Genomic DNA, 27,819 nt, shown 5'->3' with positions numbered 1-27,819 from the left:
ATAAGTAACTCACAACCATTAAAAAATGTATGAATGTTATCCGGAAGTACTACATTTGTCATGTGACCTTACCAGCATCAGTTGCGTCCGTTCACTGCCATTCCCAAATCCTCTCCCGTGGCCTCATGGGATAGTAAAGTGTCCATAATCTCGCCGGAAGTAGTACTGTTTTATGAATACTGTGAATTCGGACATACTACTAAGGCCACGTTCTGTTTTTCACCTAATATATTAGGGAAGTATGCAATTTTGGATGCAGCCAATTTTGTAAAGGTAGGTGCGGTCACATTTACCGTTGCAAGACGAAATTTCACAGGCGAAAATCCAGTCGTTCTAATAGGAATCTGCGCATTAAGGAGTTTCGCATAAAGCAAAAAAAGAGTAAGGCGACAAACTTCCACACGTAGTGCTGACCAACAGAAAGCTGCTTAGTTTGAAAGTGACTTCTGTGTGAGCAGTGCTTCATACATCGTAACGCTATTGACAACAGACATCAACCCTTTTTTTTTATCCGTGAAATTTCCCTGAAACTTCGCTAACGTGACCGCACCTTTACATCTCAAATGTGACTGGATAACATATGAATACAAATGTATTTACTACATTAATCTCATGCATTGGAGCAACTCCCATAGATGTAAAGTATTCATAAAGCCTGACTGACATAGAACTTTATAAACATTCTGTGTTCATACTGTAGTGTGTGCATGTACAAATTCTCCCCATCACACTAAAGAAGTCGCGCAACATCCCTTTAAGATGTCTAGAAGGCAGTGGTGATTTTCCAAGCCAGTTTCCCCTTCTTTCTTTTTTTTTTACAAAGAAAAAACCCCAAAAACAACAACGAGCAGGGAAAACAAAAGCAATAGGACAAGTAAAATGTGCTCTCACTCGTATTGTAATGGCTTGAAGGAACTCAACAAAGCAAGCCCGACCTCCTTACTCCGTTCTCTTAAGAGTAGGAGAGGTGGGATCCGTTGGAGATGTGCGAGGTGACCGAGGTACTACGGCTGAGGACTCCCTCTCCACCACCAGACCCTCCTGGGCCGCCGCCAGATGCGGTTCTGCGCAGGGGCTGCGGGCTGTTCCTCAACGCCATCAGGTTGGGACCCCGAACCACCAGCCCTCCTCCTCCTCCACCACCTCCTCCTCCTCCTCCGTAGACTCCTTGAGAAACCGAGGACGACTGGGCGGACGAGGACGACAGTGTGATGGAAGGTGGTGCGGGAGGAGGAGGAGGGAGGAGAGCGAGGGACTGGGAGGAGGAGCGGGAGGGAAGGTGGTGGGAGAAGACGTGGGGGTGTGCGAGGTCCCCCCTGCTCCCTCCGCCCCACTCCTTCTCTTTCTCCCGCTCCCTCTCTCTATCCCTCTCTCTCTCCCTGTACAGCTGAGGCGTGCTCTGGTGATGGTAGTGCTGGGGAAGGTGGTGGCGGTTGTGATGGGAGGACGAGGAGGAGGACGAAGATGATGACGAGGACCGGGGGGAGTGGTGCATAGGCCCGTCTCGCGGTAATCCCAAGGCGTGGGAGGCGGACGATGAGGAAGAGGATTGGGCCCGGCTCGGACCCCTGCGGGAGTGGGGATGCGGCGCTCCGCCGTGACTCCAGTGGCCGGATGGACGGGGGGTCTGGCTAGACGGGTAGCCCTGTTTGGGATGAGCCTCGGAGGGGATGCCCGTCAACGCCAGGCTACTGAATCCCAAGCGGAGGCTCTCAGAGTCGAAGGCCTCGATTTCGGACGCCTGGCGTTCCAGGAGGGAACGGATGCGCTCCGAACGCTCGTTCTGCAGGGCCAGCATCTCCTCCTCGATCTGGAGAAAGAGATCCATGGATGTCAGAATTGCACTTGTACAAGAGTGGTCCTCAACTGGCGGGTCATGACCAGGGGCTAGACCCTATTTACTGGGGCATGAGCCTCACTGAAATACTGTTCCCAAGTAAAACATTACTGATGAATCACATTCTGATGATGGAGATATACCAACCTGATAATCATTTTAAGTCATTGTACATCCTAAAAATGAAATAATGGAAAAGGACATTGCAAATGTCACTCTTTCGAATTAAATTAATTACTTGTTTTAATTCGAAAGAGTGCCATTGTCATCCTGAAGTTTTCTTTGATGGACTATTAAAAACCCTAAACCATAGAGCACCTTGACTGGACACTTCTCCTTAAGATGCGCTCTCTAATATTGGACTTTGTTTGAAGGACATTGGATATTTTTGTACAATTTAGATACTGTTTAGTTGCCACGTGATGCGTAACCAGTTGAGAACCACTGCTTTAGTTTCCATTTGTCAACCATCATGGCCAGGAACGAATGCAGTCAGCCTTTACCCTTTGTTCCAGCAGGGCTCTGCGGATGGACACTCTCTGCTCCAGGTCTTTAACCTCCCTCTCGTGCTGGGTGTCAGTATGCATCTTGATTTTACTCTGGTACGCATTGAGCAGCTCCAACTCCTGCTGCAGCTGCATCCTCAGCACCTGATACTCGGCTTCCTGAGTCTCATCCAATCGCAGCTGGAGTGAAACAGCACAAAACGGCAAAGGTCAATGAGGCAGGGGTAACTCTGATGCTGGAGTGTGGCTGCTGGGATCAGATGTAGGGTGATATACCTTACCATGTACAGTTTTGAGAGTATGTCACTGATGATGTAGGTTTGAGTGAGGGTTTGGTGGTCAGTGGGATGGGAATTGTGATTGATGTGTCCTTGCCTTACTCACAGCCTGTGTGGACAGCATGTCGTTGATTGAGTGGTCGTATTGCTCGGCCAGAATAGCCAGCTTACGAGTCTGCTCATCTTTGAGACGCTTCAGCACGGCCTTGTGGTCCGATTTCGGTGTGTTCTCCAGCAAGTGGTTCCTCAGAGCTTTAAACTGACGTGTTTGGATCTTACACGTGTCCTGGAACTGACGCTTAATCTGCAACTCTTTGGACTACAGGAACAGGGAAGAGGGTTGTAACAAGGTTCGACAACAGACAGATAAGAAAGAGTGGAGGGGGAAGGACAGAAGCGTCACAGCACGAATGTGCCGTCATTGGTCATAAAACACTTTAAAACAATGTCTTTATTTTTAATGTAGCATGACATTGTGGGACATGAAACAGCACAAATCATTTTGAGTAGAAATCTGTAAATTCAGATTCTGTTTTTGTTGTCTTTGTTATGCCAATTAAAATTACTCACTTTTTATTAATGTTTAACCTAATAAAACATTTTATACTTGGTTAAAATTACATATTTGAGTGTACAATTTAATAAGCTAATACCGCCCTCAGTTAAACATAAGTGATGATAAGAATTCATAAGACACTTCATTATAAATTATAAAGACATTAAAGCAGCAGCATCAAAGCTATATGAATGGAAAACATAAAACTGGGATGATGATGATAAGACAAAAATACTTAAAATAATGTAAAAAATAAAATGAACCAAAGGACAATGATTATAATAGAGAATTTATTTCAGCAACATATAACAGAAATCTTTGTTTAAACTTGAAGTAAACATCCATTCATGCACAAACACACAAAATGAGGATGAAATGCACACACAATGGCCTTGAAACAGACGGTGCAATGCAACATAAAATAACACAAACATTCATCAAATAATAATTAAGACATAATTTGTGATTTGGGTTTTTCTTTTTTTTAAGGGAGCATAGCATATGTAAACAATAAGCAACAAGACATAAAAATCAAAGACATTTTCAAAAACTGGAACAAATATGGCTAAAACTGAAATGCATCCTTTTGCCAAGAAATTGAATTTTCTTAAAATATTTATATTGTATTTCCTCATTACTCATGTCTCATTTCCATTGCAGTACACAAATGGTCCCTTTGATAATGTTAAGATTTCTATGAAGACCTTTTAGTATTTGAGTTTTTACAGAGCGTTTCATATATATATATATAATTTGAGCAGTGCAAGTTATTTTTCATCAATCCAACCTCTTCATTTCTTATGTCACAACTCCGTTTTAATCTTTGGTTTTCAATTTGCATTCTTCTAGTCAAACCTTACATTAAGATGATTGTCAAATGGCTTCTTATTATAGTCTTTGATATGCAGTAATAGACTACTAATAAATATAAAATAACAGTGCCATGCAAACATTGAAAAACTAGGGCTAACCTATGAAAGTCTTGCATAAATGCTTCATCTAAACAGGCTAGACCTCTCTTCGTAAGGATATGTCCAAAACATTTGTTTACATGGTAAATATGATCAGATCATTGCCTCTAGTGCAATAACAATATATTCCCAAATTCAATGGTTTACAAACACATTTCCTCATATACTTTTGTGTAAAAAACTATTTGGGTGCTAAGCTACAAGTATATGAACTTCTATGTGCCAAAAAACACATCAACCACCCACATCTTTAGTAATACAACAGGAATCTAAATAAAATTGCATATCTCATATACTGAATTTATAATAGATCACTCACATTGAAGAGTAAATATTTTACTTAAAGTTAAGAGATTAATGTTTAAATGAACATTAACATTCAATAAAGTTCACTGCTAAAGTGGCAGATCTGAACTAACAGCATTTAGGATTGCTCATCCATCTGATGGTGGAAAACCCCCAGATTATGTGGCATATGATTGCCATTCTTGAGGTCCTGCCTCTAAAACTTCCAGTGAGAGGACTTTATTAATATTTTAGCGGCTTTTAGTTGTTCTGAAGCTTTTGAAATTATACAAAACACTGATTTTGCAACAATATGCAGCCTAGTTTTCAATGTTTTACTATTTCAATACAAAACCTTTTATACACCAGGACTTCTTTGAAAAGTAGGAAAAATCATTGGCGCTTTATTCAATAAACTTCTATTGCACTTGTGGAAGAATAAGCTTGTAGTGTTGCGTTTTTGGGAGATCTATAGTGTAAAGCACAGTATTATAATCCACTTTCACAGTAGACAGTAAATTAATTTAGCATTTAACGTGCATGGCTTAATTGAAAGGCCTATGGTCATTTTCATAAAGAGCCATTTTGGTTTTGGAATATAATACAATTTCAATGTAGAAATCAAGACCCCCCCTTCAAAACAAAATTAAAAAACTAAACCAAGATTGCACAGACATGGCTTCAACAATAACCATAATAACACATATAGCTCTTGCTATTTGAAAATAAAATAACTTAGAGTAAAAAATAAAACCCAGAAACTTTTACAAAAAGCACAATAATCAAATAAAGCTTTCCATTCACTGGCGACTGACCGTGAATGAGTGAGTTGTAAAAAAAAAAATAGTAGGTTAATCTAAAAGGGATAGTTCACCAAAAATAAATATTCTGCCATGATTTACTCACCCTCATGTGATAACACAAATTAAGATATTTTTTCTCTCCCTCCAATGAAAGTCCAGGTAATACATTTTATGACACCTTTTGGACCTTCTAAGTTTTGGTTACCTGGAACTTCAAATGAGAGACAGAAACCCGTAATTTTTGCTTCAATGTTTAACATTTATGGGTTTGGAACGACACGAGGGTGAGTAAATTAGAGAATTTTTATTTTTGGGTGACCTATGCCTTTAACCGGGTACTTCACTGTAAAATCAGGCACAAAAAAGGAGTGCATGTAAGCAAACGGACAAAATAAATCAGCCATAAGATCGGAAAGAAAAATGAACAATGATGGATGATGGCATGTGTATGCTCACATACCTCCCTTCTTCCATCTCAATCTATCTCCAAGGCACTATCTTTCCTTTTAAAGTCCTCCCTGAGGCGGTTCTCCTCAACACACTCTCCCACCTCCCGTCTTCCCTGTACATCCTCTCTCTCTCCTCCCTTCTCCTCCTCTCCTTCTCTCGTCTCTCCCTCATCCTCCGCCTCTGTTCCCTCACTGCTCTAGGCAAAAGAATCGGCAGCTTGCTGGGTCTCTCCCTTCGCAGCAACCCGAAGGCCTGCAGCCGTTTCAGGTAATTCTGCGGCAGTTCCTTCAGTACACGCTTGGCTAAGCGCAACACCACGGAGTTAGCCAGGTCTGTCAAAGTGCCGAGAGGTCGCCGGACAAACCGGCGTCCCAAAAGCAGGAACCGTGCGAACAGAACGGAGTGTTTGCTTTTGGCCTCATACTGTGCAAAAAGGCTATTTAAAGGCACAGGGATTCGGGACTGTCGCCCACCCCAGTTGCGTCCGGCTTTAGGGAACATGTCGTAGAGGCTGCGCTCGGTCAGGCCACCCAGAAGAGACTGGCACACAGTGAAAAGAGGCTTTGGCAGTCGAAAAAGAACTCGCATCCAGAGGCGATTGAGTTTGCGTGGAGTGTTTTGGAGGAAGACCCTGGCCGGACGGACGACCAGGACCACCACAAGGTAAAGGGTGAGGAAAAGTGAAGGCGAACTGAGAAAGGAAGCAGAGATCAAGGCTACGGGGACGTAATAAAGTCCTAAGCTTAACGACAAACCCAGACTGAACAGGCCTGAGCCCCAATATGTCAGTGAAAGGTATGTGGAAAATGAGAGCGAGCAGCAGGAACGCAGGAATAGATAGGAAAAGAAGAGCGCCAGGAAGGCAAGCTCACCAGAGAGAAGGATCGAAGCGAGCGAAGGAAGAGGAGGGGAGCGGCGCAACGATAGCAGGAAGACGGAAAGGAAAAGAATGGTGAAGACGGATGGCTGCATGGCAGCCGAGAGCGAAAGAACGAGGCAGATTGCGTGAGAAAAGAGCGAGGGAAGGGTAGGTTGGGTAGAGGGAGGAGTGTAGGCGGGCGGAGGTTCCAGCTCTTCTAACGTATCCGGAAAGTAGAACTCGGAGAGTTCGTCTGCGTCACGCTCTAGTGGGCGGCGCTCAAAAGAAGGGGCGGGAATTAGCTCTGATGGACAGCCATCGGCCACACCTCTATCCTCGTCCTCACACTCTGAGTCGCTAGCATCATCCCACAGAAGCCCTTCTACTTGTCTGGGATCGGCGTCAATTTTGCCCTCAACATATTGCTGTTCATCTAACGACATTTCAGTTTGATCTTTTGCACTTTCGTTTGCATTGTCAGCTGATGTTGCAGCATCTTCCACTTTCCCTTCACTGTCTATTGTTTCACATTGGTCAGTAAATATCTCTTCAGTGTCATTTCCTTCAAGAAGCTTTATTTCCCTCTCAGCTTGCTCAGCTGTGTCTTCAACAGCACCTACCGGCTGCCTCTCGTCCCCATCTATCTTTTCTCCATCTCTCTTTCCTTCATCCTCTAGCTGTTCCTTTGGCTCCACCCCTTCATTTTCAAGCCCCTCCCCCTCCCCAAGAGGCCCCTCCCCTTCTGTATCCTCTGTAATGTCACAGTCACTCACTCTCAGACTCTTGGGTTGCTGGCGGACTTCGACGGCGTGCTTTTGCCGAAGCTCTTGTTCACGCCGTTTATTGTACTCCATCTGGTTGGTGAGCTCGGTCTGGTGCTGCGTCCGGATCAGGTCGGCCCGTGTGCGCTGCACCAGACCCAGCTGCCGAAACTCCAGCTCCTGAGTCGACTCGTGATGGCGAAGCAACATGGCGCACTCTAGATCTTTCAAAGTCTGTTTCTTGTTCAGGTCCTACATTGAGACAAGTATATGGAAAGAAAGGAGGCAGAGATGGAGGATGGTGGTTAGAAAAGCATCAGGCAACTGTGGTCAGGCATAAATGAGTACATGGTATTTAATTAGTAGTTTACATTAGAATGGTGTCTTTTAAGAGCTCCCTTTGGAAAGTGTTGGCTGTGTGGAAGACATTCATTTGCAGTTGCGAGTAGGAGCATCTACGTCAGACCTTGATCATTAAACTCGCTGCGGTGTTAAACATTATCATTAACTAAAGCTAAAACCATAAAAAACATTCTCATTATTTGAAATAAAAAAAATTGTTTACACTGGCCATATTTGCAGTGTTTCCCAATAATTGCCTAGACTGTGGCGGCCCCCCACAATTTAAAAAATATCTTTTAGCCTTATATATCTTCTGTCAACTGAGCTAAAATCATAAATCACAATATGGTTTAGTGTGCTTATCAAATAATTAAATCATAGCCTCTTGCTAAGTAACAAAGTATATAATCTGAAGCGCAGCAGCAGCACATCCAGTGTTTGCGGCGTCTTAGAGCGGCTCGCTTCACAGTTAATGCAGTGAACTCCATTCTTGATGTACTGAGTTTAACGTGCATTTATCAGTCCCTCCAGAAAAACGCGATTATGCGATCGCATGATTTAGTGCATAATCAGCCAAAGTCCGCATATTTATGCGGGGGCCGCATTTTTTCAAATACGCGCACTTTCGCCGCATAAATTGACGATTTCCGTGCAAAATATGCAGGGCTTGCATGATTTCATAATCCTCGCATTTTCATTGCAAAAAAGTTTGCTTCACACAAGAGCAGCCGTTTCCCCCTGTTGCCATGGGAACGCTATGAAGTGACGCAATTACGTGGTGTGAACATCAACGAAAAGCTGTAAAACAGGAGCACACTTTATTTTTTATATTTTATTTATTCATTTTTACAGAAGTTGTAGTATATTCCTTTTGTAAAACTACAGAACTAGTTTGACTCAATGTTTTGTAAGTTTGGTATTTTTATTAAGGTCTGAAATAAAACAAGATGAGAACTTAAATATTCCCAGCACTTTCTGTGATGTAGTATGCTTGCTTATCATAGGAAGTAATAAGAAATTATTCTTTACATTAAGGTAGAAGCCTAATGAGAACAGGGTGTTGGGGGAATCACTTTTTTCCTCTTTTTCATCAAAACGCATTTTTTGCAAGTTCCCACAATTTCATCGCATTTTTAAAGAAAACGGGGCACATAATTAAGGATTTTTGCCCGCAACAATCACAAAAAAACTCTGCGTTTTACTGGAAGGACTGATTTATGAATGCTATGTGTACCAGTTACGCTTTATTTTCACATTTGCCAAAAAGTTATGGACTTAACTCTTGCAAGTGAAGAAATTAAGTTTTGTAATTTTACTGCTGTAGTGTGTAGTATAGTAATTTATATACTTATTATCAAATATTTATATTTTATTTTACAATGCAGTTGTATTACAATGCAGTTGTATTACAATACCAATATATTCCTTGGAGATAATAATAATAAAAACTTAATCTGGTTACTCATAAGTGGTTGGTGCTGTTTCTTTTCACAGGCATTAGATTGATGCAATTAACTTTAAAATATTCAAAAGTTTCTTCCAGGGGACCATCCACCACAGCCTCACAAAATCCTTTGTAAAAAACTGCATGTGACTGACAACATAAGCAAATAAACCAGTTTGTCCTTTGTGAATAAGCGGTCATCTGAAACACAAGCTGTGTCACAGTAGAGTCATGCAAATTAATAATAACAAATGATTTTTATGGTTTAATGGTTTTTTTCGCTAGTACCTCTCTGAGCAGGTCTTGCTCCATGTTGTGGCGAGATAGCAGCATCTTCCTCTTGTATTGGCGACACTGCAACTCGTAATATTGCCTCTGTCTGCGTAGTAACCCTGCCTCTTCCTCCGCCTGGATCTGCTGGAGACACTCCTTCTGCTGAACCAGCCACTCCTGCTTCTCGCGCTTCGGCGTGGACTGGTTCTCATTGAGCTCCTGCACAAGGGGCGAAAATACTCAACACTACATCTGAGCAAACCCACAGGCAAATCAGATTCTGACGTACCTCTTTAAGTTGCTCTTTTCGCTGCCTGTACTGGCGTTTCTGAGACTCAAGCAAGCTGGTCAACTCCTTCTTCTGCTGGCCCAAGATATGCTGCTGAAACTTCTTCTCTTCTGTGAGAGCACCCTTAGTCTATGGTAAGACAAGGAGAAAAGAAAAGTTGTTGTATTTAAATTCATTGCCATATCATCTTCACAGGCTATTACATGCCAGATACAGATTCAACATTCAACAAACTATAAATACAAACACTTTATCAAATTAAAATATATATTTTAAAAAAAGCAAATATTTTATATAAATGAAAATATAGCCTATATATATTAAATATTTATATAATTAAAGAAATTATAAATTTTCTTTTACAAAAATATGGAGAAAAGACTACAAAATGTATATAGAACACTATCAAAAGATTCTTTGATAATGTACTTGTGATGATAAAATTATTTACTTGTGATACAAAATAAGTTTTTCAGAGTTTGCCATATAAAACCCGTTGTCTCATGACATTTAAAATGGGCAGATTGGCAGAATAAAACGGCTCTCAGCCTGACTTTCACTCACTATCTCTCTTTGTGTGTTCAAGGCAGAGATGGTAGGTTGCTCCTTTAGGGGAGAAAGGTCAGTGGGTTTACTGTTGGGCCAACAAGTCAAGGATGGGGGAAAGTCTCATGTGTGCCGGAAGGATCCTATATTTGGACCGGTTATTCTCTTTTCTGTAGCATTTCTATATGAGGTCGTGTACACTTCTTATCGGATGAATCCCTGTACCACCCCTGAACATATCATATTAGCTACATAAAATCAAACTTTGAAGAAGGAAGCTTAAACCTTCTTCCCTCCGCTGAGTTATTCAATCCTGTTAAATAAAGAACTGAAAAATGATGACGACACAAGAAGAAATCATATAACACAGATAACAAAACACATGCTTTACAGACAGGTCATTTATCTAATTTATACTGGTTGATTAGAGGTCAGGAGGTGGGATTTATAAAGAAAAGAAATCTGAAACCATCTAGCATTGTTTCCTCCACTCACCTCTTTCTCCAGGAAGACCTGGTGCTTCTTGCCAAGCTTGTCTGCTTCACTGCCGAAGTTGTTTCTCTGCGTCTCCAGTTCTTTGTCAAGCCTGAGCTGATGTTCGTCCATCTCTGCCTTCAGCTTGTTCTCCAGAGCCATCAGCTGTTTCTGATGCTGCCGCCTCATGCGTTTGTATCCGGACATCTGCTCTCTCAGCGCTGAGCCCTGCTCGTGCTCCTGGATCTGACGGGTCACCAACGAGGCTGTGCGGATTGTGGCGAAGTGGTCCCGTCCTCGACGTCTGCGACCACCAGAGGGGCCCTGGGGCTGGGACTCCACCTCCGGCTGGTACGGGTCGTCATAGATGTTATCGTGGATCTGTGTGGGGGAATCATGAAAATAAATCTGTGCATGTGTGTATATATTTATACACACACATGCATAAACTACCTGTATAAAAGTTTAGAATAAAGAATTGTTCGTGTTTTTAAAAGAAGTCTCTTCTGCTCACCAAGGCTGCATTTATTTGATCAAAAATACAGTAAATATTGTTAAAAATTATTACCACTTAAAATAACTGTCTATTTGAATATATTTTAAAATGAAGTTTATACCTGTGATTCAAAGCTGAATTTTCAGCATCTTCAGTGTCACATGATCATTCAGAAATATTTCTAATATGCTGATTTGGTACTCAAAACCATGATACACTACCATTACAAACTTTGGGGTAATTAAATCATTAAATTGATCGGTAAAGACATAATGTTACAAAAGATTTCGATTTCAAATAAATGCTGTTCTTTTGAACTTTCTAAGAATCTTGAAAAAATAATCATGTTTTCCACAAAAATATTAAGCTGCAATGTTTTCAACACTGATAAGAACCATTATGAAAAAAATTGAGGACCAATTATAAATGCTAATTATTATTTTTGATCAAATAAATGCAGCCTTGGAGAGTATAAAAGACTTATCAAAAGTATTGATTTTTTTTTTTTTTTATGCAATTTGACGAAGTTGCTTCACCAAAAGCAGCTCAAACAAAGCCATGGACACGTACCAGAGGTTTGTGCAGCACCGAGCTGTTGGAGGTCACTGTGTGTTCGCCCTCCTGCATCATAGCCATCTCTCCACTGTCATCCGAACCATCTGCAAGGCTGTTCACTGAAGAACTCTGGGAGCTGGCACTTATCGACATAGACGGCAGCGAATGGGAGCTCTCCATGCTGTTCACCGTGCCCGTCCGCAACATATACTGCTCTACATCCTGCAAAACACAAGACTGCATTTAAAAACAGAAACTACGATACCAGCAGGTGATGGTTACATTTTTAAAATCACCCGGAAATCCCATTTGCAAAAGAAAAAACATGGAATCTAATTGAAACATTTAACCCAGATCAATCCTATTAAAGGGTTAGTTAGATTAAAAAAACACCATAATGTGTGATCTAGAGCTGTGGAATATAATTGTTTTCATCCCAATGCTGATGTGAAGGATTCTGCACTGATGCATAAAAACTAAAGAATCGCTTTTTTAAAATGTAATTAAATATGTTGTAATGTTTTATTGAAAAATAAGAACTCTTGAGTATTAATAAAAAGTTACTTAGCAAATAACTTACATCCACTACAAACAATTGTTTTGTGTTTACATATTACTTTAAAAAAAATCTTAAAAAAAAGTCTAAAAAGACAGGTTGTCTTGTAATTTGACGTGCTCTTTTGTTTGAAAATAGTTGTTAAAAAATGTTACGCGTGTGTATTATTAACAAAAGAACTGGATGACAAGAGTCAATATGATGTATCTATCCGTTGCTCCCTGAATAGAAATCAAATCATGAGGAAAGATAAGATTCACACCTATAGTGTGTTTATAACCCATTTTACATCCATAATGTGATGGATTACGGACAAAGAAAATGTCCATTGATTGATTAGATTGTGAAAAGTGCTCTTTATAACAAAGGTTGAAAAATACAAAAATACAAAAAGAAAAGCTATTCAGAGTCAAAGCAAGTCATTACACACTATAAAGCTCTCATATAACTAAAATAAGATCATTCGAGAGTTCATATTGACTTTAAGGCTAGCTAAATCAAAGAGCCAATTTGCCATTGTGTCACAAACAAAATCACTCAAGCACAACGGTGCAAAGGAACAAAAGACTCCCAACTCCAAACGTTTGAAACATGAGCTGAAAAACGTCTGAAACGCAAGTGAATAGACAAAACAATTTAACAAACCCTAAATTGTTTATGTCTATTGTTAAAATTCGTCTCTGGTTCAATGATCTAACAATTGGATGAGAGTAGCCACCCAGGCTGACGTGTTTATTGTACTGACCACATTTGATGTTTCCAAATATAGCTCTTCTACTGCAGTGTAAACAGATGAACTGACTCTTTCAAATGTGAGGGATTCAGAAAATCAAAGTTCCTTTTTTTTTGACAACCAGACAAGCTGAAAGGTTCTCCCACCTCTTCCTCCTCCGTCCCCTCAGTCGCAGGCCCATTATGCGTTTCATGGAAGAGGATCTTCTTCATCTTTCGGTATTGCAGGTTATCTAACTCCCTCACAGCGTCTTTAGTGCGTGCTATCAGATCCATCACCGCTGTCACTGGACGCTCACGGCACAGGAAGTGATGCTGGAGAAACAAAGCAGAGATGTTTATAGAGAGCCTAAGTCCCTCCCCTCCGCTTCCGGCTCATGGGTCCTTATTTCCGAAAAAATATGTATGGTAGTCAATGGTGAGAGACAACTTAACTTTTTATTCCGTCTGAACTGTGCCCTGAATAACACATATGATGTTTGTCAATTTAAAAGATAATTAAGTCAAGAAAGTCGCAGTTTGTCATAAAACAGAAGAGTAACATTTAGTTTTTTGTGAAAATCACTCAATGAACTACATCTCCCAGGAAGCGAAACAACGAGCGAGATCCGCTGCTCGTGTGTGTGCAGTCTGGTACAAAACACTCAGGCATGACGGCGTAACGTTACGATTATAACGGAAGACTATAGAACAAATGACAGACGTTAGCTTCAGTAAAGTTAGCTTCACTCATTGAGAGAAAATGTGCGCCTTTTGGGGTTTGTAGTCTTTTTAATTACGTATTTTCACAGTCTTATACCTCAACAGTTTTACATCAAACTGCGACTTTCTTGACTTTAAAATGTATCTTTTAAATTGACAAACATCATGTGTAATTCAGGGGACAATTCAAACGAGATCAAAATATTTGTTGTCTCTCGCCATTGACTACCATACAATATTTTTCCGAAATAAGGTCCCATGGTGGTCGACCGGAAGGGGAGGGGCTTAGGCTCTCTATTTCCAAACAGCAATTACTGGGATGCATCGTGCTCAGAAAGTGTAACATAAACAGGCTTAAAGCTCCTCAAAAGACGTTTACTTTAAGCAGCACATCAGAGGTAGGTCTGTCCTGGGCAATCTTCTGCAGACACGAGTCTACGAAGTTACGGAAATAATCTGACCTGAGAGATTGGGAAACAAAATATGCAAATTAGTTAGTTGAATGTAGTGCAATTCAAAAGGCACATCCTGTTAGAGCTACTTGGTACAAATTGAATAGTGTTAACGCCTTAGGCATCAAGTTGATACTAAATTGGGTATGATTTGACCACGATCTAACAGTCATAAACATGTTTACGTGCCTGCTCTCTGCAGAGCTTTGCAAATCACAGAGATACAGCTACACATGAGAATGATCAAATGCACTTCTATGTATTCAAAACGCCCAAATATTTTATATAATTTGGGTTATACTGTAGATTAGGGTCCAATTCTCACTATTAATCTCGACTTTTGCCTCAAACTCCTAATTGCTGTTTATTAATAGTTAGTAAGGTAGTTGTTAAAGTTGCAATAAGCAATTTCTAGTAAACACTAGGGATGTAACGATTCACTCATCTCACGATGCGATGCACGATACTGGTTTCACGATACGATTTTCTCACGATTTTTTTAACAAATGAGATTTAAGACAAAAGTGTCCCTTTTATTATTTCTCAGACAAAATGCTGCACATTTCTTTTTAATTAAAAAAAAATATTTGTCAAATAATGAAACTACATTAAAAAAAATCCCTTCAAGGTTGTTTCAACTCAGTCTGTTTGGTCAAGAGGCTGGACACGGGTACCTTCGCACACTATGTAAAAAACAGGGGTTTGTTTGGTACTGAGTACCAGAAATGAGTACCAGAAATGAGATTCTAATTTTGTTATAATTTGTATCATTACACTAGTAAGAGTTAAAAAAAACATATTTAGAGAAAGAGATAGTAAAATAAATACAACACCTGGTTGCCACGGAAACACTGATGCACCTTGTGATCTCCGAGGCTCTCGCAATTGTCGCATTAATGACTTTTACATGAAAACGGAGGTGACTGGTGCTTCTCACGGTGGTGATTATTATTAGTCTACGGAAAGTCAAAATGGCGCCACACCTCCGATTTGAATGAGTCAACGCTTGCCGTCGCCATGTCTACTGTTTGACGGCGCGTGCACACCGGTCTATGGCACACACTGGTGCGGCGCGAGCGGAGCAAACCGAGCGTTTTCAGTTCATTCCTATGGAAGTTGAGCTTGGCTCACACAAGATCAAGTTCCATGAATGTAGTGAAAACACTCGCTAGCTGCACGCCAGTGTGTGCTCGCTGCTATTGTGCCTGTAAAGCGAGGTTCACAACTTCACAGTAGGCTACAGTAAACGCGCCCTGCTGTTTAAAATGTGTATCGCGATTCGTTGAACATTTCAACCGACTTGAATCGTCACACATTTTTAACGATTTTCAACCGGATGCGAGTGAATCGTTACATCCCTAGTAAACACTGTTGATATTTGAAATCACCAAAACAAAGACGCCCGTACCCAAAAAGATCCCACCCCGATCTTGATGCCTTTACTTAATTACTCATTTTATTTGAAGGCTCCACGTCACTATAGTATCGTATATATATACACAATAATAAATTGCACATAAACTACAATATTTTAAATATAAATCATATTATCTAGCATTTTAAATAAGAGTATTTTTAACAGCATATGTTTGCTGTAGTATGGCAAATGGTTTTAAGCTTTTCTGCAATCCCTGTTCAGAATGTTTGAGGTATATCAATACAGCGCTGCTGAAAACACATAAAAAGCAAGAAGATCTTTGACAGTGTGAATGAAGCTTTTCTGGTTCCCTACCAGTGATTGGACTGCAGGACTGGGCTCTCGTTCTGGGCGATGTGGTATAAGGCACTCATAGCATTCATGTTAAACAAGGGAGGCTTTCTCTCTGCTACAATAGAGTAAAAAGAAACAAGAAAGCAGTTAGTTGCAAGGCATCTATTATAAGTATATTACTGTAAACTTTCATCTTAAGAGGACCCATTATGCTTTTTTACATATTCAGCTTTCTTTAGTGTGTAATGTTGCGGTTAGATCCCCAAAGTGCCAAAGTCCCTCCAACGGGAGTTATTCTCCATATCAGTGTCACTGTTTCTGAACTCCCTGAAACTCTGAGAATGAACACGTCAAAATATTCCTCATTTAAATAATTCCAAAAACTCAAAAGCATCGTGAGCTAAGTTGATCGGAAAGACCATTGGTGGCAATTAGGGTTGGGCCGATGGACGATATCATCGTCCATTGTGATGGCTGACAGACATCACGATGTTTAGACGGCATCGGCTAAACATCGTGTGCCCCCCCCCCGTTTCCATGGTGACGCGTCATGCTTGGCACGTGATTCACCACAGCCAAAATAGCGCTGTATGACAGATTTAGCGCTTTTATTTCTAAATGTTAACAAACTTGCTTAGCATGTCATGAACTATCTTCTATTCCGATTCTCAAATATGTGTAAGTGAGTTTGTTTTGTCGTTCAAAAAAAACTTTATAAATTATCTTGATCTGTAACGTGAGATGGGCTCCGTGTTTGGGCCGCAGTTCAGAGATTTCTGTCTGTTGGATTTATTACAGCGCGTCAATTCATCAGTTTCTCCCGAAATACATGAAAGTAAGTGGCCGGTGAACTGGGAGAAAAATAGAGTTGACTTTATAGTTATTTACACTGTCTCTCTGATATGAATAAAAACTGTCGTCAAATATATTTGAATGGGTTGTTATTGCTGCTTCCATAGACACCATTGTGTATTTTACAAACTATAAATGTATTGTTTTGCTATAAATTATATGTATTTAAATGTTTAAAATAACGTAATATGGCCTCTATAATATTTTGTCTGTGGTAAGCCACAAATGTGAAATATGTCAAGCATAGAAATGGTACATTTTCACGCCAGAGATGTACTGGTCCCGTGTTCCCTTTCAACATACAACTCATAGGTGTTCTCTTGCACATCACACATGACTCACCAAGCTCTATGCAGGTAATGCCGAGTGACCACACGTCAACCTTGCCATCATATTGCCCTTCATCCATAGCAAGGATTACCTCTGGAGCCATCCTGCAAACAGAGCACAGATTGGTCATAACTCTCCTAACAGTAATTGACCAGATGATCTCATTATTTGCAACAATCTAATGTGCAAGAAAACCATTTAAAATGATGTTTAACTCATGTGTAAGGGTATATTTCTGCCTAATATGTTGATAAAAGGTGTAATTAATGGGAAGTGCTTTTGTACCAGTAAGGTGTGCCCACAAAGGAGTTGGCAGGAGCAACAATGGAGGCAGAGCCAAAGTCTCCCAGTTTGACCTGGCCAGGCTCAGTCAGTAAGATGTTACCTGCTTTCACATCCCTATAAAAGGAAGAAACATTACAGATTCAAAGAAGATATGTTGTAACTGAAGGCGACAGCCAAAATGATTTGCAGAGTTGACAAAACTGGATCATAAAGAAAATATATCAGAATGCGTTTGCATTAGGGGTGTGCGATATTGACGAATTATATCAAGATATTTTCTGCGATTTTGTCAAAAACGACAATTAGACAATATTTAGCTGAATGTGTTTTTGTGCTGGTACCTTGGTTAGTTTAGACCTGTCATAGACATCTGACTCCTGAAGCTTTGCATAGTCGTCATATTCTGTGTGGTGTTCAGTTCACAGTACTGACTGATATGTGCCAGCTTAAGGGGCATTTTTACCTTTATAAAGTTATTTTTCTAACATTATTAGATGCATGCATCATCTTTTACATCATATTCCCTCATTTAATCAATAAATTCAATTAGAATAATAAGACACTATAGGCGGTTAACAATCAAATGAAACTATAAAAAAAAAATCTATTTTTGCACTGCAGAAGCAGCATTTAGATGCATTTACACTGCAATTACAATTGCTTAAATAATGCTATGAGATTAAGGTTTTAAAAAATAATATTTTGAAATGATTTAGACTTTTTACATTATGAAATGATACTTTAAGTATGAAACTAAAAATGCAAGTAGGTGGCAGCATATTGTCCTAATGATCGATTAATTCAACCGATTTGTTCAAACGGCTGATTCATTCTGAGACTAAGTCTGTCTGAAATCGCCCCCATACCCTTAAATAGCGCATTATTTGAGAGTACAGCCGTTTGTAGGAGTGTACCATAGTGGACGTTATCGGGGACATTAAATCCCATGATGCACCGCAATAAGTGTACAACTGATGTATGCTCAACGTCTAGAGAATACCCATAATGCACTGTGACGATTGCGCCAAACGAAGATTGCGAAACATCCATCCATCCATTTTCCAAACCGCTGGTCCAATGTGGCTACAGCGTAATATCATACAGGTATAAATTGCTTTTTAATTGATTATTAAATTGTTTAATTAAGGTTTATACATAGTTTCCATGACAGAGCTCAAGATAAATCTTTTCATTTCTACTGGAGCTGCCAGTTTGCTACGTTTCTGATTATTAAATAGCAAGCACAAACTATGTAGAAGCGGAAGCCCTTCCGGCGCACTCAGCATCCGAATTCACTCACTCGTTTTCATTCACTCCTTTAAGTAGACTATATTAGTAGTAATTAGGGTATAGGGGTGATTTTGAACAAAGCTCCAGTCCTTATGAATGGATCATAGAATCATTGATTGATTTGTGCAAAAACTATAGTTGCTTGAAGATTGCACAACGGTTCTGTTTAGGATTTGTTTGGAACTATTTTCATTGGTGAAAAAACAAAAACAGACAATATTAACAATATTATGTCTGAAATGTAACTTCTTGTTTACTGAACTGTTGTATAAAATCAAATCACATTTGCAACCGTGCTAATATTTGGGATAAACTGCATGCTTGTTTGTGTAATACTGCTCAACTATATCATATAGAAATATAAGAAAAACTCTTTTTAGTCGCCCATATCTTGAATTTTGGAGTCAATCTACTAGGCTACATCACGCAGTAAAAGTGCACTCTCGAGGTGTGTGTGTGTTTGTTTTTTGTAAAGTGTGTGACATGCTAGATAATGACAGCTTCCACATCCTTAAAACAACATTTATATATTATCGTATACCAGGGGAGTCCAAACTCGGCCCTGGAAGGCCTGTGCCCAGTAAGAACTTGATTAACTGGTTCAGGTGTGTTTAACTGGGGTTGGAGCTAAACGCTGCAGGACAGTGGCCCTCCAGGAGAAGTACTGGACACGCCTGTTGTAGACAATACACATCGCACACCCCTGATTTGCGTGATGCTCTTGAAAATCAAGACTCAAGCTGCTCTGTACCTGTGAATCATGTTGTGCGAGTGGAGGTATACCAAGCCCTGCAATGCACCGTGAGTAATCGCTGCTATCTCCACTTCCTGTAGTGGTTTCTTGTGCACTGGGAAAGGGGAAGAAAAAAAGTGGGATCCTGTTTTTAGTTTCTGCAAACTTCTTGACCAGTGACGTTTTACACTTCCGCATCTGACCGAACAGCTGTAAACATCCACATGCTCCCTGAAACAATTCACTCACCTTCTAGCAGATCCGAGGCAGAGCCCAAACAGTATTCCATCACCAGCTACAAGAAAAGTAGAACAGGAAGATCAATGAGAGGTAGACACAGAAAAGAGAAAGGTAGAGATAAAGAAAAGGTTTTATTGCTGTTAGCAAGCAAAAGTGTTGCATGTAGGGTTGCTATTGTAGTAAATGGAAACAGTGTTAGCGGGTCAGTACATTCTCTTCCCTGAACGAGGCTTTTGAAAAGCGTTCAGCCTCCCTCCCACACACAGAAACACTCACCCATGCTGTGTGTTCGCGCAGGTAGCAGCCTCTATACTCCACCGTGTTGGGGTGCCGCAGCTTTTGAAGGAACTTCACCTCTTTGACGATATCCTGCCATTTCTACAGCAGGAACAAGAGAACAATGAAACCATCAAGGGACTATTCAGCGTCGGCTTCTGCTCTCCTTCAGTTCAAATTTCTGATCTATGTGATTGTGTGAAACAGCCGAAAGTGCGTTCTTGCAAATGTTGTGTGGCATTGCGGTGAGATTTCAAATGAGGCGTAGCGTGGCACTTGGCGTTCAAGTGTTCTGCAGCACAGTGAAGGGAGTAGTTTCCACTGTTTAAATGGCACAACGGTCTATTTCGGCCAGAGAGATGCTGTGTGATTTGCATAATTTGAATGCAATGCTGGGGCTTGCAAAGAGCAGAACGTGGTACCAGTCAACACAAAAAACACTATGAACTGCAGGGCTCTAGAGTGCGACCAATTTGGTCGCACATGCGACCAAAATTTGTAAGGGTGCGACAAGAATTTTTCCTAGGTCGCACCAGTGCACCTAACGTTCTCGCATGATCGCAATCGCATCCGCTGCCTCTCCGCTGCCTCTCACGATATGGTTGGATCATATCGTGGTCTAAACCAATCAGAGATAGAGATTGGGTGGGTCTTTGCCTCTGATTGGTTGTGGTTCAGATATTCCTGTAGGACTAAAATGCTCCGTGCTGTGTGATTGAAATAAATTGCGACCTGTCACCTGAGCACCAGAGAATCAGTTATGGCAATCAGCAGCATCAGCTAAATAAACGCAAGAAAACAGACGACGAAGAAACTTTTAAAAATGTAGGCTACTTGAACTAGGTAAAAATATTGATTTCTCGATTCTCATTGATTTTTACGAACCGTTGGGCTATCAGTTGATGAATGAATGGAACATTGTAGCGAGCATCCCATCCAATAAATCACAATAATCTTTGTGCTTTGTTACTATTGATATGAAACAAAGTCTCAGATTTCAAATTAGGTCCATTTTCTTACGAAATTCAAAAACATAAATAGTGTATTGACGCTGTGGCGTGAGATCGCTCTGGCTCAGCTCAGCTCAGGAGAAGCAGCAGCGCGAGCGCACATGATCTTCTCTTCCGCCTCAATAATACCAGTTACAGCGCGAAATAAACATGAACGAGCATCTGAAAGTGTTAAAAGATATAGTACAACTTATCGAAATCCGTATTATGTCACATGGAATCGCTCAATCGGTGTTTCAACCGTGGAAAGACATCAGTAAAACGCTTGTAAACAATGTAATGTAACGCCACATTTACCTCAGAAAAAACATATCCAGTGCCCATAAACGCGTTAGCTAGCTAGAAAAATTAACTCTAGAGAAGCATTGTGCCTAATATATGCACCATATTACATATTCATTATAATTTTTTATGTTTTTCAATATTTAATGCATGTTGTTTGAAAAAAATCTGGCAAGTTTTTATGCAGCCACCATTTAAATGTTTATATTTCATATAACTTTATTATTATAAAAAAAAAGTGTAATTTAGGTGTTTGTGTACAAATCAGGTAATTTTTACCTTCAATATTATAGTAGGCTAATGAAGCATAGTGGGCTACAACTGACTCCCAGTTTACAGCATTAGTTGAGATTTGTTTTTCTTGAGAAAATTTGCCATGTACTGTACCTGATATCCAATATAATCAATATTGAATCGAATTGTGAAATTTGTGTCAATATCCTGCCCTAACTTGAACAATGTAAAAACAGCACTTTAATTTAAAAAAAAAAAAAGATTTATATTTTTATATACAGTATAATTGTGCTTCAAATAAAAAAAAAAACTACACCTTATTCTTGTTTAAAAGCATTTACATAATATACATGAATATATGGAACGTGATAAAAAGGTGACCTTGAAATTGTGGCGTTAAAGGCGACGCGAGACGAGGAAAAATTTGAGTGCACCTAAATTTTGTGCTGGTGCACCTAAATAAAAAAGTTAGGCGCACCAGTGCAACCAAGGCAAAAAGTTAGTCTGGAGCCCTGAACTGCCTTCCTGTCTAGTGCCTACACAGGCAGCATCCGAACTGTAACCTCATAAGAGCGATTTAAAAATGATTTAAAAATGCCCAATATGGGAACCAACTTGAGGAGACTTAACTCAGGGTTCAAAGGTGGCCACCCACTTTTTTTACTGGCCTCATTTCCGAAAGTATTTTTCCCCATAGAGGTTATTCTAGAGTCTTCGTTTAATAGTTATAAGCCATGAACCAAACCAACCAGCTACGAGGAGGATCACAACAACATTACAAACTTAACAAAAAAAGTATAAAGAGTACAAGGAAAGAAACACAATCCCATGAAGCATTGAAAATGACAATCAAATTGAAAACGTAGGAGAAATATAAAAAGACTGGGTAACACTTTAGTTTAGGGTCCAATTCTTACTATTAACTAGTTGCTTATTAGCATGCATATTACTAGAATATTGGCTGTTTATTAGTGCTTATAAAGCACATATTAATGCCTTATTCTGCATGAACATTTTCTACATCCCTTAATCACCCAATACCTAAATTTAACAACTAACTTACTAAGTATTAATAAGCAGTAATTAGGAGTTTACTGAGGCAATAGTCATAGTTAATAGTGTGAATTGGACCGTAATCTAAAGTGTGACCAAAGAGTTCTTTTGGCACAATTTGCTTGTTTTGATTCTCTGATTGGTAGAGATTTCATTGCAGAATCGTGGGTAATGTAGTTTTTCACCAGGAATTCCATTGTTAAATAATTACTTTAAAAAATAAGTTGAAATAATGCAGACTCACGGCTTCAACAAAATCACGTACAATCAATTAACCACCTCATAGCTCAAAGTAGTTCTGTTTTTAAAGTTTATAAGATACCATTAAAAAATAATTTTCCTATGGAGAAAAAGAATGGGATTTTTACTTCTATTGACTTCAACGGAGTTTGCTGTTAAAAAGTAGCTAAGCTAACAATGCAACACTCTAATAAGCATAAAAAAGCATGTTTATTAGCAACTACGTTGCTGACATTTCTCAGTTGTAACTGAATTGTTCTCGTTTGTCAACCATCTTTAACAGATTTTTCCACTGCATAAGTGCGTATGCTGCAGTGCATCATGGGATTGGAGTATGCTTTGTGTGTACACTGGAGTAAGCATACAGTGGTGTAAATTTTCATTATCAGCATGACTTTATATTTTTGGCACAAGGTGGAAACACTGCCTCAACCCGTTATTTCATAGTCAAATAAGAAACAGATCATGAGACACAAAAACTACCAGAGATGACATTGACAAGTGCTTGTGTAAAGGTTTATGAAATGCACGCAAATCTAGTTTAAACAAATGAAAAAACATTTTGTATCACTCAACATCTGGAGAAAAATAGTGCAGACACTGGACAAGGATGAAACCTTCTAGTGCGCATGCTTCGACCGCCCGCATTCACCCACCCACTTTGAAAGGCTACGTGTTCGGCTGTGAACATACACAAGGCGTTCACCTCAAAACTGAAGGCAGTATAATGACTCTGCTACCATTTTAAAACATCCTTTGTGTGAGAAGTCTGCCTATGATGCCTAAAAATGCTTCCCAGGGAGGCAGCTCAATAGGTTTTGGAACAGAGCCATCATCTTGCTCTTACATAAAGCCACCTGCATGATGTTCGAGATTTCTTGCAGACTGATTCTAGCCAAGTCTGCAAGAAACCAAAAATACAGGAACGCTGCGTGTTGCTGTGTTTGTGTTCACCTCATTAGATTGCTTGCCACTGTAGGACATCTTCTTGATGGCCACCACCTCATTGGTGCGGATGTCATGGGCCTATAGGAAGTGGACAAATAAAAGCAGAAACGCATGAGGAAGAGAGGCAAAGATAGTCACTTCATCTCTGTTCACTGAACTGTGCTACAGCTCTGAATGTCCTAATGGCCACTTACAAAGTAGACGGCTCCAAAGCTGCCATGGCCGATCTCACGCAGGTCTGTGAAGAGCTTCTCAGGATCCTCCTTGTAAAAAAGTTCCGCCACCTCCGGGTCCTTGAGACTCCCAGCCCGCACACTCGATGGCATGGCCAGCGCCTTCACACACACAAACAAAAGGAAGTTTGCACATTAACATCAGGGGCAACAACATCAGCATAGGATTGACTGGAAAAACCTAAAATACAACCATTAGGATAAACTAAACAGGGCAAATCAGATATAAAGCATCTACCCTGCATACAGCAAAACAACTCCAGAATCTAGGATACAGCTCAGGGTTAGCGCTGATAAAAAGGGGCCAGTCCTATATTTCTACAACAAATTATGAATAATTCATTCCAACAACCAAAAATAGAAACATTCAACATATCAAAAGTGCCATTCCCAAATATTGACCAGAACGGGCATCTGATCAAAATTAAACAAAGCTAGGGAAACCCTTAAAGGGATACTCCACTTTTTTTTTTGGAAATAGGCTCATTTTACAACTCCCCCAGAGTTAAACTGTTGAGTTTTACCGTTTTTGAATCCATTCAGCCGATCTTCGGTTCTGGCGGTACCACTTTTAGCATAGCTTAGCATACATCATTGAAGTGGACAAGACCATTAGCATTTCTAAAATAATTCTACTCTCATTCCTGCGTAATAATCAAGAAACTTTACTGCCGTACCATGAGAGCAGCAGGCGTAATGATATGACGCAGCGCCTGAAAATAGTTCCGTTGTGTTGACGGAAGGTGGCCTATTTTCAGGCGCTGCGTCATATCATTACGCCTGCTGCACTCATGGTACGGCAGTAAAGTTTCTTGATTATTACGCAGGAATGAGAGTAGAATTATTTTAGAAATGCTAATGGTCTTGTCCACTTCAATGATGTATGCTAAGCTATGCTAAAAGTGGTACCGCCAGAACCGAAGATCGGCTGAATGGATTCAAAAACGGTAAAACTCAACAGTTTAACTCTGGGGGAGTTGTAAAATGAGCCTATTTCCAAAAAAAGTGGAGTATCCCTTTAAGACTGTTCTTTTTTTTTTTTTTAATACATCATTATCTTTATCCAGGTCCTATAACAGTTAGAGCAGGGTTGACAATATTGATTAATTTGAATCGATCTTAACTCTGATGAACATTTATATTTTGTATTTAGATTTATCTGCCAATATATCGTTTTTCAAAATAAAGAATTATCATATCGTGCAAAATTTGGATACAAATGAAAATCAGAGCTAATGTGCATCGCTGGTATAAAGTGTGTGAATCACTAGGATTATTAGTTCAGTTTAATTAATGGGGTAATTGGAATAATTGAAAACTAATGAGACACACTCAACCAAGTTTAGCAGCCCTGCCTTTACTGAAAGGATATAAACCCAGATCTTCTCTAGATCTAGACTGATCCTCAAGTTTGTTTGTAGATCTCTGAAAGTTTCTGGAAACATTTTCAAAAATCCATTATATGAAAGAATTTTGTGTCCGATCTAAGGAGTGCACAAATGGATAAAATCAGTCCAAATTAATATTCCAGGAGGACACAAAAAAGCATCATGGGTGTGCATTGCAGGATAGAAAGAACCAAAACCACAGCGCTCCAAGATGAACATTGTTGCCAGTCTAAAGTTTGCTGAAAACCACATTTTTGGACAGGTTTGTGGACAGATGAGTCCAAAACAGAACTTTTTGTTTTATATGTAAAACCAGGATGGATTTGGCAGGTCTTCTGCAGTAAAATATCAAGGTGTCGGTCTAAGAACTGAAGTCCTGCGAGACAACGCAGAAGAAATATAACGTTTTGGAATGGACAAGGCAAAGTTTTGATCTTCACCCAATGGAAATGTTGAAATCAGTTCTTGCATGTAAATCAAAATCAGAGTTGTGCAGGACTGGGTTCACACAATGGCACTTCTCCCAATTTAAGTGAAAATAATAATAGTGTTTTTGTGCTATTTATTGAATTGGACTTTATGTATCTAGTTATACGGCTTAGATGATCTTGTCTCAATGCAGAAAACTCTTAAGGGTTCACCAACAGTCAAGCACCACTATATAATGAGATGCAACAGAGTGCATTATATAAGAACAACTAAAATGGGGCGATGATCTGAACCATCCACAATTGAAATGATTGTATGAGAATAATTGTGCTTGATTATGCATAACATAAGAGCATTCAAAAGCAGGATGCTGGACCAGACACCTGACTCACAATTCAGATTCACACCTCGGCATGACGCTCTGAGTCATGTTCATGTTAAGATTAAACACACATGCAAAAAAGATTCACCAGGAAAGAGAAATAGCAGATGAAATCTGAGAATATACAATGTGTGAGGAGAGGGAACTCTCACATACATAACAGGATTCTTTGTCAAACTTGTGTGACTTTAATGTTAACACTTTAATGCATGCCAGCATATTTCATAAATTAATTTCCAAGGCCTCTAAATTATCAGCAAGATCAAACACTTTGCTGACAAATAGTTGTACACGATCTACTACATGCTTTCTGTCATCTGATGTCCACCTTCAGGATGTGGTTGCTGTGAAATCTTTAATGATTTTTCCAAGTAAATGTAAGATTAACTTTTAAATTGTTAAAGATGTTCATCTGTCAATCATCACTGTATTGCAGTGCATATGATATGTAAGATTTTATGTAAGTAAAAGACCTCATTGATTTACATCACAAGCTATTAGAATTTCATCTTTCTTTTTTGCTAATATAAATAACATTTGCACTAAATTACATATTTTTGCTCAATTTGAGCCTCTGAATAACTTAGGCGTTTCTTTCTCCCAGAGTAAGAGCTCCATGTTCCCTATAATGTGCCATATAAGCCTCATGTATCAAATATGACAAAACATGCACACCTTTTTTTTTTTTTGATTTTCTATTATATTTTGTTTAAAGGTTCAATAACCTGTTCCATTTTTAAATGATTTGTAACTTGTATGTCAGGCTTTACTGGGTTAAATAATAGATTATGTTGTACAATCAGTTGAAGATGAAACGATGCGAATGTACGTAATGTTACATTGTGCAAGCCTATGAATGCAATTACCCAAACCACATCAAATGCATTGCAAAAAAACAGCTGCATATAACGTTTAGACAACAAAAATAACAGTTTAGCGATATTCCACGCCATGCATGTCATCCAGCCCTGCATTAAATGATTTACACGAGCCTGTCCTACCGTGGTTTATGGGATCCACTGTAGCTAGCTAGAGTCAGCTAGCTCCCGGCCTGCTGGGGAAAATCTGGCCTCTTCTTCTCCTTTCTCACTTCACAAAAAGCGATCGATTTGAATAGCGATCCATCTACTTCTAACGTAACGATCGCGATCAGCGGCCGGTAATCAGTCCGTTCATAATATAACTGAATGGATAATACTGTTGTTAACCGTTAACGGACTCGATCAGCTGATTGCCAAACACAACGGATGAGCACTTTACACCACAGTCCGATATTCCGCCTCTGCCGCGCGTATTTTTATCATTTTTTGACGCCGTCGGCGTCATGCATTTAATTCGCCTCTTTCTGTCATCGACAGGTCCGTCCCTGTTTTTCTTTTCCTGCCTCATTCGCTTTTTGTTCAGGACTTCATGATGGCGGAGCGGGGCGGGAGCCGACCGGAAACCGGAAGTGCGGGTGAAGTCAAATTAAGGGTTTCTAATGTTTTCTAAATACGCATTTCATTACAACACGGAATCCACAGACACACAGCCTGATTTTTTAGTGGCGTGTTGAAGAGTGAAATGAGAAGCCAAAGTCGCTCTGGCAGCTACATGTTTGAGTCTATTAGTCAGACTCAGCGTAAAACAACATAAATTCATAGATGAAATGCATATAGAACAGCATTTATCTAAAACAGGAAAACAATACTATAATATTTTGTGTGTTTATACTAATCGAGCTATTTTAAACCCAT

General features: G+C 39.7%; 1 protein-coding gene across 3 annotated transcripts; it reads right to left on the bottom strand.

The window, feature by feature from the left end:
• Window positions 1-27,552, bottom strand: taok2b (TAO kinase 2b). 3 transcript variants are annotated; one of them, XM_056246024.1, is made up of 19 exons: window positions 27,085-27,552; window positions 23,846-23,986; window positions 23,658-23,729; window positions 19,885-19,986; window positions 19,618-19,663; window positions 19,387-19,483; window positions 17,346-17,459; window positions 17,073-17,164; window positions 15,900-15,993; window positions 14,095-14,176; window positions 13,161-13,328; window positions 11,741-11,947; window positions 10,696-11,055; window positions 9,655-9,783; window positions 9,381-9,584; window positions 7,319-7,558; window positions 2,719-2,940; window positions 2,341-2,523; window positions 1-1,810 (listed from the first exon to the last, which is right to left on the bottom strand). In XM_056246024.1, exons 2-19 carry the CDS (start codon window positions 23,975-23,977, stop codon window positions 953-955), a joined length of 3,402 nt encoding a protein of 1,133 aa, XP_056101999.1. In that variant the 5' UTR covers window positions 23,978-23,986; window positions 27,085-27,552; the 3' UTR covers window positions 1-952. The 3 variants fall into 3 exon arrangements, with proteins under 3 accessions (XP_056101999.1, XP_056102000.1, XP_056101998.1); XM_056246025.1 differs by having other exon boundaries at window positions 2,728-2,940; XM_056246023.1 differs by lacking the exons at window positions 1-1,810; window positions 2,341-2,523; window positions 2,719-2,940 and having other exon boundaries at window positions 5,586-7,558.
• Window positions 27,553-27,819: the final 267 nt, after the last annotated feature.

Source organism: Rhinichthys klamathensis, unplaced genomic scaffold (genome assembly GCF_029890125.1).
Source record: "Rhinichthys klamathensis goyatoka isolate OS25496 unplaced genomic scaffold, OSU_Roscu_1.1 h1tg000035l_1, whole genome shotgun sequence".
In the NCBI taxonomy this organism is placed as follows: domain Eukaryota; kingdom Metazoa; phylum Chordata; class Actinopteri; order Cypriniformes; family Leuciscidae; genus Rhinichthys; species Rhinichthys klamathensis.
This window is presented reverse-complemented; position numbering and strand designations above follow the sequence as displayed.

Excerpts from the sequence above, each read along its gene's own strand:
- taok2b (XM_056246023.1), bottom strand. The coding sequence starts at position 23,977 with ATGCCATCGAGTGTGCGGGCTGGGAGTCTCAAGGACCCGGAGGTGGCG. Across the intron at positions 14,177-15,899 it reads GTCCTGCAGTCCAATCACTG|GTCAGATTATTTCCGTAACT; the intron begins GTAGGGAACCAG and ends CCAATCTCTCAG. Across the intron at positions 9,585-9,654 it reads GAAAAGAGCAACTTAAAGAG|GAGCTCAATGAGAACCAGTC; the intron begins GTACGTCAGAAT and ends CCCCTTGTGCAG.